This window comes from Echeneis naucrates, chromosome 5 (genome assembly GCF_900963305.1).
Source record: "Echeneis naucrates chromosome 5, fEcheNa1.1, whole genome shotgun sequence".
In the NCBI taxonomy this organism is placed as follows: Eukaryota; Metazoa; Chordata; class Actinopteri; order Carangiformes; family Echeneidae; genus Echeneis; species Echeneis naucrates.
The window spans coordinates 12,393,068-12,411,406 of record NC_042515.1 but is presented as its reverse complement, the minus strand read 5'-3'; the positions used below and the strand labels follow the sequence as shown (position 1 = coordinate 12,411,406).

General features: G+C 40.0%; 1 protein-coding gene across 1 annotated transcript in view; it reads right to left on the bottom strand.

The window, feature by feature from the left end:
• Nucleotides 1-61: 61 nt before the first annotated feature.
• Nucleotides 62-18,339, bottom strand: part of cacna1da (calcium channel, voltage-dependent, L type, alpha 1D subunit, a) — a 51,462-nt gene continuing 33,184 nt past the window's right edge. The window contains 18 exon segments of the mRNA XM_029502745.1: nucleotides 62-3,260; nucleotides 3,432-3,749; nucleotides 3,844-3,950; nucleotides 4,202-4,380; nucleotides 4,463-4,591; nucleotides 6,305-6,693; nucleotides 7,144-7,260; nucleotides 8,114-8,247; nucleotides 9,726-9,827; nucleotides 10,010-10,112; nucleotides 10,222-10,318; nucleotides 10,424-10,551; nucleotides 10,839-10,998; nucleotides 11,103-11,194; nucleotides 11,292-11,357; nucleotides 11,458-11,586; nucleotides 17,147-17,230; nucleotides 18,072-18,182. Coding sequence (XP_029358605.1) covers nucleotides 2,955-3,260; nucleotides 3,432-3,749; nucleotides 3,844-3,950; nucleotides 4,202-4,380; nucleotides 4,463-4,591; nucleotides 6,305-6,693; nucleotides 7,144-7,260; nucleotides 8,114-8,247; nucleotides 9,726-9,827; nucleotides 10,010-10,112; nucleotides 10,222-10,318; nucleotides 10,424-10,551; nucleotides 10,839-10,998; nucleotides 11,103-11,194; nucleotides 11,292-11,357; nucleotides 11,458-11,586; nucleotides 17,147-17,230; nucleotides 18,072-18,182 — 2,751 coding nt within the window. The 3' untranslated portion in view covers nucleotides 62-2,954.

The window sequence follows — 18,339 nt, the reverse complement described above, 5'->3', positions numbered from 1 at the left end:
TCAATAGAAAATAAAATATTGGTATTGATTCAAATAGAGTCAAGGCTCAAATAAAATGAAAAATACAAAAAAATGCATTGATACAAAACCTAAAGGGTTATAGTAAAGCATTTGCTACTAGGAGATAATTATGTTTACTGAATAAAAACATTAATGAGCAACTATCAAGACTTTCAAGTAGAGAACATTGCCATGGGTCTTTCAGTACTTTTGTACATATTTTACATTATCTTCTATTTAAATACAGCTTTCAGAACATTAATAGTTTTTATAGTAATTAGAATCATAACAATATGAAGAAAACTAATAGAAGTGTTCAAATCAATATATGTTTCTCTGTAAACCGGTACTTACTTCATATTATTTTTTCCCTACCCACGAACAGAGGAACAGTGCACCTTGAAAATATTTTTTAATACTCTTTCATTCCCAGCATTGTAAGGTGAGGTGTAAATGACAAATATAGAGTCCACTAAACCATACACACAGTCACAAAAAGTACAAAATTGTCTCACCTTAATACACAAATCTGTTTTGAAAAAGGAGAAACAATAGCACTATACAGTTACTTGTGCAAAGACAAACAGCTATGTGCTAATATTTAAATACCATTGGTATAGACTGAACCAAATCTTTATTTTGTTTTTTTTTTTCCAGGAATCCCTGACATGAGGTAAAAGTAAGTTCTTTTAATCTTTAGTTTAACACAACTTTTAAAAGTCTTTACAAAATAATGCATATCTTCAGTTCATCAGTACTGTAATTGCTACGAATAGTACAATGTGCCTGTTATGTGCATTGGTCCTTTTATATGACAGTCATCAAAAAAAGGACTAAAACACATTTTTTTCTCACAAACAATTCAAAGAGCCCTTTCAATGTGCAGACAAAATGGAGAACCTACATTTTCATGACAGTATTCGGTTGAATTAGAGTACATTATGCACTCGCCTACAAATCAAACACTCATGAACAACGGATCACATTTACCCCATCCTTGGTACTAATTTAAACTCTGTGGTAATGCCTGAAAAAAGCTCATTTCTGTTTTGGTTTTTTTTTTGTCCAGTATCCTTATTGTGACTGATCAATAAATGATAACTGATGAAAACGAAAGATATTCTGTTGTTTGTGTTCAATCTTGTGGGTATCTTTTGCTTCTTTTCGTGCATCCAGAAGGATGAGTTTTCCCCTCTGGTATCACGAATAAATATGAATAGAAGAAAAAGAACAAAAACTCCAGGTTCAACTCTACGTAACCTTTCTAAGACTCCACTTTGGGACGCTGCGACAGACAGAGAAGTTGAGACAATGATATGTTATCATCGGGGCCTAACGAGGTATACTGTATGCAGGAACCAGGCGGGCTGAGAGAGAAAGGGGCCGGGGTTTAGTATTGCTTAGCCTCTCTGCAGCATCCTGACACCACGACACCCTCTGTCCTTCCACCTACAACGCATGTCTGCGTCGTCCGTTTCCGACCTTTGGATGCTCACGTGTCTCCTGCCACCACAGGCTCTGAGCCCTTGCACACTACATGATGACTAAGATGTGACTGCAGAGATTCAGTATAAGATTTGATGGAATCACATCATGATCAAGAAAGAGTAGTGTATGTCCCAGAAACCCCAGAATGAGCAATGACAAATATTAATCTATCCCTGTTATTATCATCCTTCATTTTTCGTTCTTTCAGCAGCAAAAAGGCATTTCAGTAGGGGCTGATGGAATCTAGGTTTGTCTCTGAAACCAACTAAATAAGCAGCATTGTTAATGCACTATGCATTTTAAATTCTTGTGCATGCCCTGCACAAAATATGCAAACAAATGTGTTCATCACATCTATATAAAATTTCGGCACTGGATCCTTGAGGTTTGCTTTCTAAAATGCTCCTTTAAAGGGGGCTTAACCTTATGCAACTGGTGTTGGTTTGATGAAGTAACATGTACTTCTATGCTGAGAAATCAAAGCCATTTGCATATCCTGTGCAGGACTGATATCACACAAGCAGAACCCCTTAGAAATGCTGTTTCATAGGCAAAATAAAGGGTGCATATTAGCAAAGAAAGAAACAAATATTAGAATATTGTACTCAATAAAATAATGCATGTCTGTTTTTATAGCATAACAGAAGTCACAAGGATCCATATTGCTGATCTTTTAAATGATACATAATTACAAAATATAGAATATCTCTTTACAAATTTTCTTTTGTTGTATAATACAATTTACAGCATATCAACTATGAAATATTAATCAGGCTATTCTAAAATTTGAAATAACCTGCCTGCTAGTGCATTTATCACAAATGCGTTTGTCACTTCAAAAGTACATATCTCAAGTTGAATGATGCTATAAGTAGGACAGTTAGTTCCTGCATAATCTGGTACAACTCTACTGGTGCTCTTCTCTTTTTGACTCAGCTGTATCAATCATTAAACCACCTCTTCCAACAACAAAAGGGATGAAGTTATTCTTACCAATAAGGGAGGAGATATGCCTTCCCATGCTTGCATTGAAAACTTGCATGATATGCCAAACCTTAATAAAGTGACTGAGGTAATGACATCATACATCTGATTGTCATCACCCTTAAAGACCTGCTCCATGGAGTATCTCACACCTTTGCCAGTTGGTCAATCTTTGACTGGAATCACTTTCTTCTTCTGAATGGCTGCAGGCTGAACCTGTATATGAAAGCCTTTGACCAGAGGGTTCAGTCAGTTGTTCTGTGCACAGCCAGGATGGTGTCAGGCCCCACACTGTGAACTCCATTTACTGGCAGGTGGAGCCCAATTAAATGAACAGGACTAATGTGTCTCTCTTCTATATGCCTTTTGTCTTCAATGTAAAAGGCACTTCTTTTGGTCGAAACCAATAGATGCATTTCTTTTTTATTTTCAGTTGTTGTAGTCTGACACAAGTTCTAATTTGCAGATTTTTCTATCCACTGCTATAAAGTTGTGATGCAAATCATCTCATCTGCCAGGTCCTCTTCATAAAGAGCTCTGGGTTCTGTCTCTGGCTCCTCGTCACTGTAGCTGGCTGCTGTGTCCTGCAGTTCATAGTCCCTTGGAGTCAGAATAGGAAACACATTGACCCCATTTACACCTGGGGCCATCCCTCCGTTCAGTAAGTGACTGGCTGCACTCTCCATTTCATCTATTGTCATCTCACACGCATCTGCTATCTCGTGCTTTGTGGCAGCAACGAACTTGGGATCCATGGCATATCTCCCAAGCCCCTCTGATATCAAAACCTGTTCAAAAGTGTGAAAAGAAAAAAATGTTAGAAAGCAAAATGTGACTTTAACAACCTTGTTTTACTTTTCTTGCTTGCAAAATTTTGTTTAAAGAACTGGATATCAACCATATCCAGTCACTTTGGTAACTCTCTGCCCTCCCATGTCACCAAATAGCCACAAACTCACCGCTTCCACAAGGCTGGTTGCACTGCCTCTCTTCTGGTGGTACTGGTTATGGTACTCAGGTGGCACCTGTAGGTGGACAGGTGAGTAAGTCCTCTGGGAGTACTCGGGGTCATCTGTGTACCAGGAGCTCTTGCGTACAGAAACATGGCTGCTAGCAATACTCCCTCTGTGTGGGTGGTCCACGTGGATGAGAGGGGTGTAGTATGGTGACTGGTCTTTACTGGCCGGGGTGGCAGGTGGAGTTGCCCAAGAGCGGGTGGAGCGGGTTGGGGAGAGGCGGTGGGCTCTGCTGGAGTCCAGGCCTGCTACAGCCATTACCTGACAGGCAAGGAGAGAGCCAGGAATACTAGTTTGATACAGAGCTGCATAGGAGAAGATCATTTTGCTCAAGAAGGACATGTGCCTGCGCTACCTGGTGCTGCATAAGGTGCAGTGGTAGAGCAGTACGCTGATGTGGAAGCTCGTCCTGGCTACTTTGTCTGCGGAGACACTCAAAGTTGAAGGATGGCCTCCTGTGACCTGAAAAAGCCAACAGCAGACCCTGAGTGACACTATGCAGGAAAACTGACATTATGCAAACCTAAAACATTATAAAAACTCTGAGAATGGATAAATGGTGTGTGCAAACAAAACAGTACTCCCAAAGGCTGCATAGGTTACATGTTTTACATATTCTGTAGTGCCCAGTAATAATTATATGATAATTGGATGACTCAATAACACAGAAACAACGCACAACAAATGTGACATTACACATGGGCAGGAGATACCTTGAGGTGTGGCAGGAAGCAGCCGTCTCTTTGGTGACCTGTGTGAGTCACGATAGAGAGGTTGCTCATCATCGTCATAGTAACTGTCCGGGTGGTGGTAGCCTTTGGGAGTCTCATACTCTGTGTCACTGTTCTGATACCTGTCAACAATTGAGAAAAGGGCTTGTCAGGTGATGCACCTTGACCAAAGTCTTATGAATAAATTTTGTAAACAAAGGAGGATAAATAGCTCAACAAACAGGAATTCAGAGGGAGTACTACCTGTCCCCTGAGAGCATGCTATCATCTTCATAAAACTCCTCCCCACTATAATATTCCCCAGAGAAGCGGTCTTCATCAAACTCCTCCTCCCTGCGGATAGTGGGGTGGCGTCCATCCCCTCCATGGGACCTGGAGAAAGGTCAGGAGTGAGGGGTTACAGCGCGCATCCTGAAGTTAATATGGGAAGGGGTCACTGGAATAGGGCCATGCATTGCCATGCAGATGGAAGCCTCCAGTGGGGAGCAATGCGAATGCCCAACATTAGGAATATTAACTTCAGCCTAACCAGCAAAACAGGCAAAAGTTTGGGGCTTCATCAGATTAATTAAAAGACATCTCTTTTTAGATAAAAATCTTGAAGTGAATTCATTCAAGAACTGAGCAATGGCAGCGTAAAACAGAACTGGTAGTGATTATTCAAAAGCTTTTTGAAAACATTTTCTTACACTTTTTTTGTTTATCAACCTTGTGGGTCTTCCTCAAAGCAAGCACATTTCTTTGACACATGCATAAAGCAGGGCTGTTCTCAGCAATATGCTGGCCACTCACATTCATGTTAAATTAAAAACATTAATAACAGGTGAATAATAACCAAAGGACTGGCCAGAATATAGCTCATAACATTGACTGAGCAAAGGTGCAGCCATTCATCAATGCAAAACAAAGTCAAAATTAAGAAAATAAACATGAAACAAAATAGTTCCTCTTTGCTGTCGAGACATACTGCTGCAGTTAAACCTAGAAAAACAACATACCGAACATAGGTCTCATAGTAGCGCCTTCTGTCCAAGAAAGCAGAGGGACGGTCAAGAAAAAGCATTTTGGTTAGGAGGGAGAAAGGGAAAAGGAAAGACACAGAATAGGGAGGAGAGAGTGCAACATATATATCGTACAGTATATGAACCATATACAGCATTCTCATATATATGTACGAGGAAGAGAGAGAAGGACGTTGACTCCAGTGATGGTTGACAATTCCATTCTCTATTCACATAAGATTCAAACGGAAATGAATTTCTCTTTTGTAAAGCAGCAGTAATGAAAATGTCTCCCATACTTATAGGGTAGTAAACAAAAACACCCAATCCTGGAACGGTGGACTAAATGGGGCATGGGAACTCAGGAGATAAGTATGCTATTGGCCACTTATGAAGTTAGGTATCAGTATGAGTGATACATTATGGAATAGAGCGTTTACAAAAGGTTTGTGAAATGGGAAAGGTTTGGCAAGAGGCTGGGTGCTGACTGTGGAAAGAAACACTTCAGCAACTGATAATGTCCTCAGGACGTGTGGTTGAAGCAAAAGCTCAGTGCATTTCAAATGTCCTCAGACCTTAGTCATATGCTGTCATCAATAGCTGCAATCTGAAAAAGCAACTTGGGTAAAAAGTGGAACAAGAGAAAATGTAAAAGTTGTGCAATTGTTTTGTTATTATATATTGAGGTTTCAGCCTTCAGGGGAAATGCACTGTCATTTAATACAATACATACACAATGATAATACCTAATTTGCCTAATTTTGTGCCCACATTCTTTAAATGTGAAGTTCTTTTCCCAAAGTGTACAAAAGCCAAATTTATTAGAAAAACTCAACAAGGGATGGACATTAATTCATTATAATCATCTTTTTTGCCAAATAGTTTGTGCAAAATCTACGGACCTATAACCTGCACCCAGTTAGCTTATTGATTTCATTTTCTCTGTGTATAACTCATCGGGTCTGATTTACACAAAGTGATGAGTTGAGACATCAACATCTGGCACATTATGGCAGCAAAAAAACATCTGCAAACAAAATGGCCATAACCACAAAACATCAAAGGCTGATGAGTGCGTGCATACCTTTGACCCTGGGGTGTCCGTGGTTTGTCGTAGTCATAGTACGTGCTGCGTAGACCTGGGTAGCCATTTGGAGGTGCGTGTTCATAGTAGCGATGGTGTCCTCCGTTGGGCAGACTGGACACGTTGGCATTGTTGAGGTTGATGTTGGTGGATTTGGGAGACTTGCCATAAGAGTTGTGGTGGCGATGGTGATGGTGGTGGTGGTGATGGTGGTGGTTTGGGTGGGACATTGCGTTGGCTCGAGACAGGCGTCCCACTGGTTGCTCCATGTGGGCGTAGTGAGGTGGGGGCTGCACCTGCAGGGGTCGTTGTGTGGCATTTGTCTGGTGGCCATTGGACCGCCGATGACCACCATTCATTAGATGGTTACCGAAGAGTCCTCCATTTCGCTGTGAAGGAATGTTCACAGTAAAACCACCAGGACCCAAACTTCTTACAGTAAAACACAACCAACGTGCGTGCTATTGATGTTAAGTCTGTGAGCTGAGTTTTTTTTTCAGAAATTGTATGAGCAAAAATAAGTTCAGAAGCTGATTTTAATGGCACATGACATATGTAAGCAAAATGAATGCACTCTTAGTAGTCTGTTGAAATTGAAATGGAGGTAAAACTAGGAAGCCAAAATAAACCAAATGAACCATAAGCTACTTATTGTAGCAATATAATTTAGAGACAGCTCATCTACTTTAGCTAAACAATGGTCTCGGAGTACATTTGCTTATAAAGAGGGGACTTATATATTACCAGAGAAATGTATCATCTGGCAGCTTCATGACATCCACAATATGTTAATTTTGCCACAAACATTCTTCCTGTCAGGTAAAATTAAAATAGTTTACCCTATAAATTTCCTCGTCTTCCTCTGGAATAAAGTCTACTAGTTCGTCATCTTGCAGATCACATGATATCGCTCGGCGAATTTCAGGCCCAATATCATGCAGCGTGCGAAGGCCGGCCTGTAACCATGACATGACAAGGCTAAACACTAACAGCTGGGACCTTCATCTTACAACTCACAGTATGAAAAACTGGTATCACACAGTCATGACCACCACACATACTGGGCAGACACACACCTGTGCTGGAGTATGCAACACCTGACATTTACAGAACTGACAGACTGTGAGATGAGAACACACAAGACAGACAAATGTGCTCTCTTGAATGCAGCCTGTTGTGAATATTATATAGCTAATATGTCTTGCGGAGCATCCAGCTGTGCTTTCGCTATATTATAAAAAGATACCTTTTTTCATTCTCTCTGGTGCAGATTTACATTTACAACTAAATTTGTACAAAATTCACAATTTGTTTATTCAAAATATCCTGAGCGCTGCTCATGTTTACTGTCTGACAATGATATATGGGGGTACACTGAAGCCATATATCATACAATATAAGGTAACAGAAATGACAACAAGCTTTGCATGTGAATTTCATGAATTGCTGAGTGAATTGTAATGCACAGTAAACACATGAAATGATGGCTGATGATGAGACACGCTTAACATCAACATATATGATATTTAAAGACACAGACACAAATAACATCACACGCTGGGAACACGTAAACCACAGTTGCAGATTCATACTCTACATCAAGATCATGAATGTCCTGCTGGATCATAAATCATAACATTAGTGCACGTGATGCCATTTAAATGGAATGTACAAAGACCTATTTTACTCAGACTTGACTAAACAACAATACGGTGCTCATAAATTCCACAGTGTTCAACAATCACTCCCATCTCTTTTAGGTAACCCACAAAAACACTCAGAGACACAAAAAAACTCAGTGAGACTCACCTGTAAGGCAATCGCTGTGTTGTTCTGGGAGGGGTGCGCACCCACCAGGCCTTCCTCTTTACGTTTCTTGAATTTCCTAAAGTAGTCCTGTATCAGGAAAGTGGCATAGAACTTCCCCACGGTTACCTCATCATCTGAGTGAACAGACCACACAAATGCCTCCTGTGTCAGCAGGTCACTACACACAGTAATCTCGGAGAGAGAAGGGGACACTCTTCTCCTCTCATCCATCATCTTTCAAATTCTGGGTTCATCATGTCAAGACTGCAGACAAGCCATCAACCTCAGCCAACCAAATCATATTCATCCATCTTGATGGCGTATATACACCGTACCTCAATCAAACACTTGAGATCTTTCACCGTATTTGAGAGAGAACAACAAATGCAAATATATACTTTAATCGCTTGCGTGTTTGTGTGTGTGTGCTTCTATTTCTGAGCCATATGAAACTTTGTTCGCTTATAAAATTGGTGTAACATGACACCTAAAGTAGTGGATAATAAGTACTTTCACTTAGTGGTCCCAATGTTGTGCTCCTGATAAAAAGTAGTAGAGTAGAATTAAGATTAAATTTGATTTCGAAACTACTGAACAAATTATAAATGTAATCTGTACAATGACACACATGCTGTAAGATAAAGTGAGAAAATTTGCTTTGATATCTAATATAAAATAACCTTCAAGATCAAAGGTTATATTTTACATGTTTTATGCTGAAAGGTGCGGAGGTGGTCTTTATCTCCAAGAATGACATTTACTTAACTGCTTTAGCACATGCAAGCAAGCAAATCTATAGATCTTATATATTTGTCTTTTTCTGATGAGTGCCATGGTCAGTGAGAACTATAATTGAACTACATATGAGCATGTTTGTGTATATACACTTTGTCCCATGATATGTACTTCTTTTACAGCATTTGCAAGAATGCATGAGAATCATTCTGAAGCAGGGGTCTGAGTCACTTTGAACAAGTACGCTGGGGACAGAAATCGGAGAGGCAACACTAGTTCCATGCCACCACCCTAAAACAGAACTGCTTCAGAATATTCTGAAGTGTTTCAGAGTTTGGATACAGAGATATTAAAAAGTGTAAGGAGAAAAAGCTGTGGAAGCCAAGCAGTGAGAAAAGGACAGAGATTAAGACAAAAGAGAGTGTCAGTGATGGAGATAAGACAGATAAAGAAGGAAATAGGGAGATATTAATGAGAAAGACAGAACATGCACTTGCACAGTGGTCTACAAGGCCATGCAAGCACAAAGCCCAGCAGACAGTCAGTGGCGTCCATCAGCACCCGGAACAAAGAGGCGTGTGGATAAAACACACATGGATGAGAAACACACTGCTGAGGGGGCAACAAGGAGGATGTGAGCAGAGTAAAAACAATGCAATACGCCTTAAAGTGTCTGTGAGAGTGATTGTGTGACTAACTTTTTACTAAAGATGTAGTTGTGAGAGAGGAGTTTACAGTAAATTAATGCAAACAATACTTGGGGAACATATTGTGTGTGTGTGTGTGTGTTTGAGAGAGACTGTGCAGGCAACTTCAACAGAATGAGGACAAGGAGCTGCATGAAATTCAAACACAAACACAGGGCAATATCACTAACCACCAGCAGGAGGTACCACTTGATCCAGCAGCTTCATGCTGGTCCTTTTCCAGATTTTCTTGATGACAGCTCGCAGCTCTTCATTGGCCTGCTCTAGATTACCTGGATCACAGGGACACAACTGTCTCTGAGAAACCGACAGTGCAGTTCACAGCCATTTTAAATCCTCACATGGCATAATTATAAGTAACAGCAAACAATACACTTGCAAATTAATCAGCATAGTGTTTCATTGATTTTTAGAAGGCAGTACAGGGCAAAATGATTTATGATTTGGCCCATACCTTCTGTTTTGATTTTCAGGGCCGTTCGCACCAGTGCAAAGAGAGTGGCATTAAACATGACTGTCCCATCACTGTTCAGAGGCATGTTCATGGCTACCAACCTCTGAGAGAAAGAGCAGATAGAAATTTTTATTATGATAGCACAGGCCACGTTCAAAACCTATATGTTTGTGTGACATTTGGTAATGAAATAATGTGAAAAGAGCAGAGACCTTGCAAGCCACTCTGTGAGGGCACAGCTTCCCAAACCCAAGAGGAGGCTGAATACGACGAAGAAGTGTTACAACATCCAGATGCTTAATTCTGCCTCTGCATGAGAGGAAATAACACATGGAAGATGTTAAAAAAGGCAAATGGACGTGGAACTATGAATGCGAAATATACACCAGTTACAGCAGATAGTAAGGCACATACTTGGCCTCAGGGTCGTACTCTGACCAGATTCTTTTGAATTCATCAAGGTGGTGAGGACCAAGAATGGACCAATCACGGGTCAGGTAGTCAAAGTTATCCATGATGACTGCCACAAACAAATTGATAATCTGGAAAGAGACCGTAAAATGCTGACATACAGTATAATGTATGTATGTGTAAATTTACAAGACATTTCACAAGTTTTAAACCACATAACCGTCACTGACTACACACCATGTTATACAGTGCTGTATACCATGTTGAAATGTATCTAAAATGTCTTAATATTCCATTTAATGGACTTCTAACTGTAAATATAATAAAATATCACAATCTTGAAGTGATCTTAGGTATGTATGAAGTATGAAATGCAATTTGCAGAGTAAATAGGAGACAAATATAAAGTAAAATGTACCAAGAAGGCGCAGAGCATGTAGAAGGTGATGAAGTAAACTATTGCAAATCCACTGCCACATGTCATTTCCTCTCCGGGGTTGTAGTCAGACTCTGGGTCACACAGTTTCCCAGGCATACAGGCCAACATGATCTCCTGCCACGCCTCTCCAGTGGCACATCTTGAGAATAATCAGGTAAGACGGACACAAATACATTGCTTCACATTAAAGATCAACTGAAGCAAACACTGGCATCAACATATGAGCCCTGAGCCTGCCCACACCTGAAGAGAAGGAGCACAGCCTGAGGGAAGGTCTGGAAGTTGTTGTTTCTGTTGATGTGTGTGCCATCCACCATTGCAATCTTTCCAAACACCTGAAGAGGGAAAAAATATTGTCCGCGTGAATACAACTGCAACCCTGTAAACTTGGCTAACACAGAGAAAAATATTTTCTCTCAATTAGTTACCAACCTGCATGCCAATGACAGCATAGATGAAGAACAGCATGGCTATCAGAAGTGCAACATATGGCAGAGCCTTTAAGGAAAGAGAGAGGAGGAAAAATATGAAAACATTAGTAGGAATATCGACAATATTTCTCTTACTCACTGATTAGATACATTGTACTGTGCCCTACTTGGAAGGATTTGATAAAAGTCCAAAGCAGGGTACGAATGCCCTCCCCTCTGCTCAGGAGCTTGACAAGCCGCATGACTCGAAACAGACGGAAGAAGGTAATGGAGATGCGGGCACTGTCCTCTGTGTTCTGTGGAGATACAGTCAACAGTCAGAAGAGGGCAGAATAAAGATGATTGCAGTGAACACAGAGATCCTGGCTGTGCTTTATGAGATGATCAGGTCCGCACTGAGACCTCAGCTCCAGATACATATGGACTGTGAAAGCAGCACTGCATTCTTATGTCATCAAGAGACATTGAAATCAAGCTGTTTTGAATTTCATGAGTTTTGTGTGAACCATGTGTATACAGACTAACTTTGATTCAGTTGTATTCATATTATTTGCAGTTTTTATGAGATTTGGTCTCCAACAGTGCAGCTGCAGCTGATATGTTTCTGTTTGTCTGCATCCAAAGCACTGTCAGGGGCCCTGTCACTGTACAGACCTACAGGGGAGGAAGCAAGGAGGCAAAGCATGCTGGAGAAAACCTTGCCATACTTGACAGGACACATCTGCACAAGCATGGCACCCTTAGTCCAGAGTCACTGCATGCGGAGTCACAGTGGGACCGCCAAAATGGCTCGGCTAGGAGGTTCACAGGTCAGAGGTGGGTGACCTGATCCCAGGGTTCATCCATGGGTCACTACCCCACCCAAGAATGGTGGCAGAGACCATGTAGCAGTGTCAACAGTACAAACGTGAGGAGCAGCCAGAAACTGCTCCCACCTAACAGGACACACAGCGTCACGTTTGAGTGACACACTCTCCTTAGATATAACTCCAAACATTGAGTAAAATGGAAATCATTTTATAAGAATGTAAAGAATAATGAAAGAAGTAAAATAGGTAGAAAAATAGATAAAATGGAAACCTTATCATGAAAAAGTAGACAAAACTGAAATAAGTCAAAGATAAAGATGCATAGTAGTCAACAGAAAAATACAAAACAAAGAAATGTAACTCTAAACATGGCATGGCCCTGACAGGGGAGAGGGAAAGGGGAAGAGGGGGTGGGCGGGAGCAGAGCATCTTACCCCCATCTCATCCACCTGAGGAGCCTCCGTTGGCTTTAAAATCAAAGACCTGTATTAATGACTTGAACAGAGCCCACAGGTCTCACAAACATTGGCCCAAACACGTAAACATTACATTAGAAAAGTCTTTATCACACAAGGCCCATATCCGTCAGTAGAGACGTAGACAAAACAAACTCACTACTCTTCTCATTGACGGGACAAAACTGTCTTTTTGTTTAACTATGACAGAGACAGACATTTATTGACGCCTCTACTGTACATGTTTCACTGTCTATTTACACTTAATATAATGACAGACATAAAACATTATCTTAACACTTTAAAAGACCGCCACACAACAGGTTTACAGCTAAACACTCCTATGTGGGACTAAACAAGTGCATGTCAGACTGACGAACAACATGAAATTACTTAAATACATGTAGCAAGACGTAAGACTGGCAGACAACTTTATCACTCCCCCGGTGTAATGGGTGTCACTGACGGGATTCAATGGATTTTATAGCTGAGACGTCTTTGGCAAACTGCAGACAATATTAATAAGTTAACTGGCTGATTCATATCGGGATCCGTCTGCTATTCTTACACAGCGTCAACTCAAGACTTTGGATTCAAGTAGACACACATGAATAAATGACTTGACTGGAGACAAAAATCATACATTGTGTGCATAATGTAGCATTAATGGATTTCATCAAGCACATGTAAGACGCCTGCTCTCCTCTGACTCGTGATATATAAGCATTATTTTGAAACCAACAGTTTAAAGTGGCAGAAATGAAAATGCTTGTTGATTTAAAATTAAAATAAATAAATAAATAAATAAATAAATAAATAAAAAGATAAAATAAGATAATTGAATCTGTGCAGTGGCTCACACAAATCCACACCCATACAGGTTTTCGCAATTCATATCATTGAAAGGAAGCTATGTCAGTGAGCATTTGTAAAAAAAAGTGAGAGTTTAGAGGTGCATCTTAAAACAGAAACATCAATCATAGTGGTGGTGGTTGTTAGATTGTACAATGACTATGTTGTTTTTATTAAAAAGGAAAAAGGATGAGCATAATTCAACACTGGAAAGGGTAATATCAGAAAGCTCAGAACTGAAATCAAAGAAATTCTCCAGACAGATATGGCTTCACTCAAATCCCTCAGCACAATACTTCACAAAACTGTCAGCATGAAGTGCAGAATGAGCATAAATGATAAAATGTAGAATTAGCTTGAGGAGGTTCTTTAGGTAATCCTGGCCACAGCGTTGATGGAGCATGCGTTCGGCATTGCCACATTGGTAGGGAAGTGCTGCACGCACACACTACACATTTGGATGATGAGGGGCCACTGGTGATTTCATAGCAATGCAGCAACTCATGCATTGTGCCCTTCAACAAAACTGCCATAGCAGGGTGCTCTCACAGTCCGGTGCAAAAAGAATGAACATCAGTAAGGGAAGAGAGAAAGATGAGAGAGGGAGGAAATAACCACACACAGAGGCCAGTACTGTGACAGAAAATAAAACCAGGGAGACTAAATCATACTGAACTGGGAAGAGAGAGGACAGGCAGAGAGGCATCAAGAAGGAGAGAGTATTGTTACTGCAATGTTCATGCACCTGACTGGAGTCTACACACCTGCACTACACAGAGCTCCATTCTGAGCTTTAAGAGCTCACTACAGGAAGACAGAACAAAACACAGAGACAATCACTCACAGAGACACAAATACAAGATCATCAAAGAACCTCAAACTCCAATCTTGAAGCCATCGTTAGAGTAAATGTGCAAAAATCAGGCCTACTTAGGGTCTGCTGATGATTTTGGTGGTCAAAATCTTACCTGATAGCTGTATAATGAGAGGATGTCTAGACCTTTTCTTTAACTTTAGAAGCACAACTGAAGCCTAATTTAAAGTTGTGGCAGAGAAAGCCTTGCTTTATTTCCAGGATACTGTAGGACTTGATTTATTTTCCTTAGATTTTATGAATAACATCAGCTGTACTGAAGTCTACACAGTGGCCTACACAACTTTAAGGAGAGTGAATGAATTCATCTCTGAAAAAACACACCTGCTTTTTATTAGATTTTTGGTGAGAATCTGTTTCACATATTCTATATCAAAACAGTCCTTAATGTTGTGTGGGATGAAAATTTCCAAGCTCTGAGCTCCAGGGCCATTCTGTCTGGAGGTAAAGATGAATGGGGTATGGCAAGACAGAGAAGTCAAACTTCACAATGGTCTATGGAAACAACTGACCGGAGGAGAATGGAGTGGGTGGCCAAGCGCCATCTGTGAGAGGCGGGACACGGAGAAGATGTTAGGGGCTAAGGTGAATGGTTGATGCTTCACAGCATGCATTTGTAGACATCACAGTGGCCAGATGAGAAATTAAATCACACAACTCATAGCTGGGATGGATAACAGCCAGCATGTAGCAAAAACGATCTAATTAAAAATCAAGCCTGATAGAGATCAGTTATTATATATGATTAAAATGGAGTAATATGATAATATCTGATCAAGTCAGTTTGCTACTGTACACAAACACCAATAACCACATGCAATGCAAACCTCAAGCAAATGTAAATGGTAAGCAGATGGAAGGTGCCTCACAATAACCACTATGAAAGCTCTTGGGAAATCAGCATCATCTCCCTGGCATTCACAAAACACAGACATACTACACAGATAAAGCACATTGTAAAGTGCATACTATACACGTGTAAAACACATGCATAACAATGAATAACCTAGACACACACCACCACTGTATGTTTTAAACACAGTCGATGCTTGTATACACACTCATGCAGGCACATCGTTTGGAACAGAAACAGAAAAAACACTGAAAACATGAAATATAACTCCAGCTAAACAGCACTGCAGCTCAGACACCAGAGCACTCAGGAAGGGGGGGTGAGGGCAGGCTGATCTGTGGGTCTTTGGCATACTGCACCTACAGGCACCATTCATCACTAACTAGTCCCTTAAAACTAGGTCTCAGCATTCCTGGCATTTGTTTGTATCTGACACTCCATATTTGCTCCAGTTGATATCAAAAATCATCAACACAAAGGACATATTTTATTTGGAAATGCTTTTGGGCAAAACAACACGATGAGGATAGTAGCATTTGGTAGTGAGTAAAATTAAATAATAATTAATTAAATTAAATAATCCACCATTTTATCAAGCCTTTGAATTTTCAAAACTTGAGTAAGCACCGAAATAAGTTTGCAATTACAATGAAGTCTATATGTTACCATTTCCTACAATTTCCCAAATCAATAAAACACTAGACGACTAATCCAGTTTTAATCCATCGCACTGTAAAGGGGTCCCAAAGATAAAGTTGCTAGAAACAACAGATTACAGACAAACAACATTTTTGCTCAGTGCCATACTTGCCTCTACAAGTTTCTATGGAAACAAAGTGAACAAAAGTAAGAATTAGAAAACCATGTAATGAATCATCCTGCCCTGAACCAAATGCAGTCCTCAGAAGTGTGGCTGCCATGTCCAAGGGTTACCAATCAGCATGCTAATCAGACATTTGTCATGATTCCAGTAACAAAAATTTCTTCAACAATAAAACATTTAGCAGAAGCAAGATCCCAGCAAGGCAGACTTTCAGAACTGTTCAGAGAAGATTTTAAAAGGACATAAATGAAAGTCAAACTGAAGCTTTACAGAAATGAACAATGACACATAAGCAACTATGAATGCCTCTCCACAGGTAACAAAACACCCTTTCAGCTTGCTATTAAATTAACTGATTAAATTAACTGCATTTTAATGTTAAATGTCCCATTTGCGTTTATGAACTCCTACATTGTTCCAACAACTAAAAGAGCTATTGTTGCACTGACTACATAGCCAGCATTAATATCAACAGCTGTTTCCAGCCAGTCTCAAATAAAGTAGTGTGAATTCAGGATCAATTTTTGTTCTTTTACTGGAGTTGTCTCCATTGGTGGAAATATTGTTGTCATCTTCTGCTAACAAGTCATCTTCATCCCCAAGTCTCAGTAATCTCCAATCTGCTGCTCAGAGGATGTGTTACAACCTAAACACACGAATGGCTGAAGCTCTACCCAAGGCTGGTACTGTAAGTAAACAGCTGTAAATGCAAATGTTGTCTATGTAGCCAGAGCAAAACCTGCAGATAGTTCCAATAAGGGCTCCTTCAAATAAAAATATAAATAAACAAATATTACTAATACTGTTGGTTACTATATGGTTTTTCTGTAAAGCTTCATTTCAACTTGAAAGGCAGGAAAAAGTTATACTTACATTAACTTCAGTGATAGCAATATCGACGACGCTACCAACAACAATTAAGGCATCAAATGTGTTCCAAGCATCAGCGAAATAGTGCTGTTGATGCACGACACAACACGCAAGGGTCAAGAAGGGAATGAAAGAGAGAGGCCATGAATGGAAAGAATGAGGCAGAGGTTTTAATGAAATGTCAGGGTCAGGGGAAAAGAGAGGAGATAAAATGTTAAGAGGGACAGACAAAAATTAGAAACACTAGACCTGCCATTGAAGCCTGGGTCAGAGAAAGAGGTCAGTGAGCAGCGAGGTCAGTTGTAGCTGAACTTACTTACATCAATCTCACTGAGAACAATGTCTACTATGCTGCCAATCACAACCAGGGCGTCGAAAACATTCCAGGCATCCCCAAAATAGCCCTGAGTGAGGTGGAGTGAGTGGTGGGCAAGTTGGATGCAAGATCAGCAAAAACAGAAAGTTTGTACTTTAAATTGAAATTTAAATCCACTTTTTCTGATAATCTGAAACACACAGGAATCCCTGATTTGCTGTTACAGAGAACCCAGTGCATGCCAAATTGATGGTGGTAGTAGTACTATCACATGCAAAATCACTAGTCAAATACATTACAAAAAGAATCAAGTCCACACTCCACCCCAGATTTGGTCTCTTACAAGCATCCTGTCCTTTTTTGCAACACAGAGCTGTTTTTCACAGGCGAGAGAGAATGGGGGGGGGAAAAAAATTAAATAAAAATTTTGTGATTTTAGTTAGTTTCCATATGTTCAAATACGCAGCTCCTTAAATATGAGAACAATGAACATTTAGGGGAATATGCCTTTATATATTCTTGTTCAGTTAAATGAGAGGATCAACACCAACATCTATTTTACATGAAGATACTACCAGCTTAGCAGAAAGACAGAACAAGGACAAAAAGCTAACCTGACTCTGTTTGAATCGAACAAAATTCACCCATAATGCCAAAATGCTGTGAGTTAAAACTTGAACTTTGGTTTTAACTGTGGGACCACTCCCATTTCCAGTCCTTGGGCTGGATGTAAGCTGTATGGGGGGAAAGACAAGTGATATTGATCCTCCCACCTAACTTTGCGTAAAACTGAATGAGAATATTTCTCAAAATTTCTTTAAACTACCATATATAACAATAACAAAATTTTTCATTGTTTGTTTGAATTTGCATCGATTTGTGATCTCGGCTGAGTAGATGATTGTGAAGACATCTGCTAGATTACTCACCCTAGGCTTGAAAGCGATGAGTTTAAGAACCATTTCCACAGTGAAAACAGCAGTGAAGACCATATTGAGAATATCCATTACATAGTTAAATGTCGCCGATTGGCCATAGTGCTGCAGGAAGAAGATCAACACAATTATTTAAGGATGTGGATAAGGATTTCTTCACAACTCTGCATTGTTAACCGGTTTATTATCTGCATGTGTTACATTACTACATACCATAGTATTAAATAGTTTATAAAAGACTCAAATGAATAGTGGTGAGAAG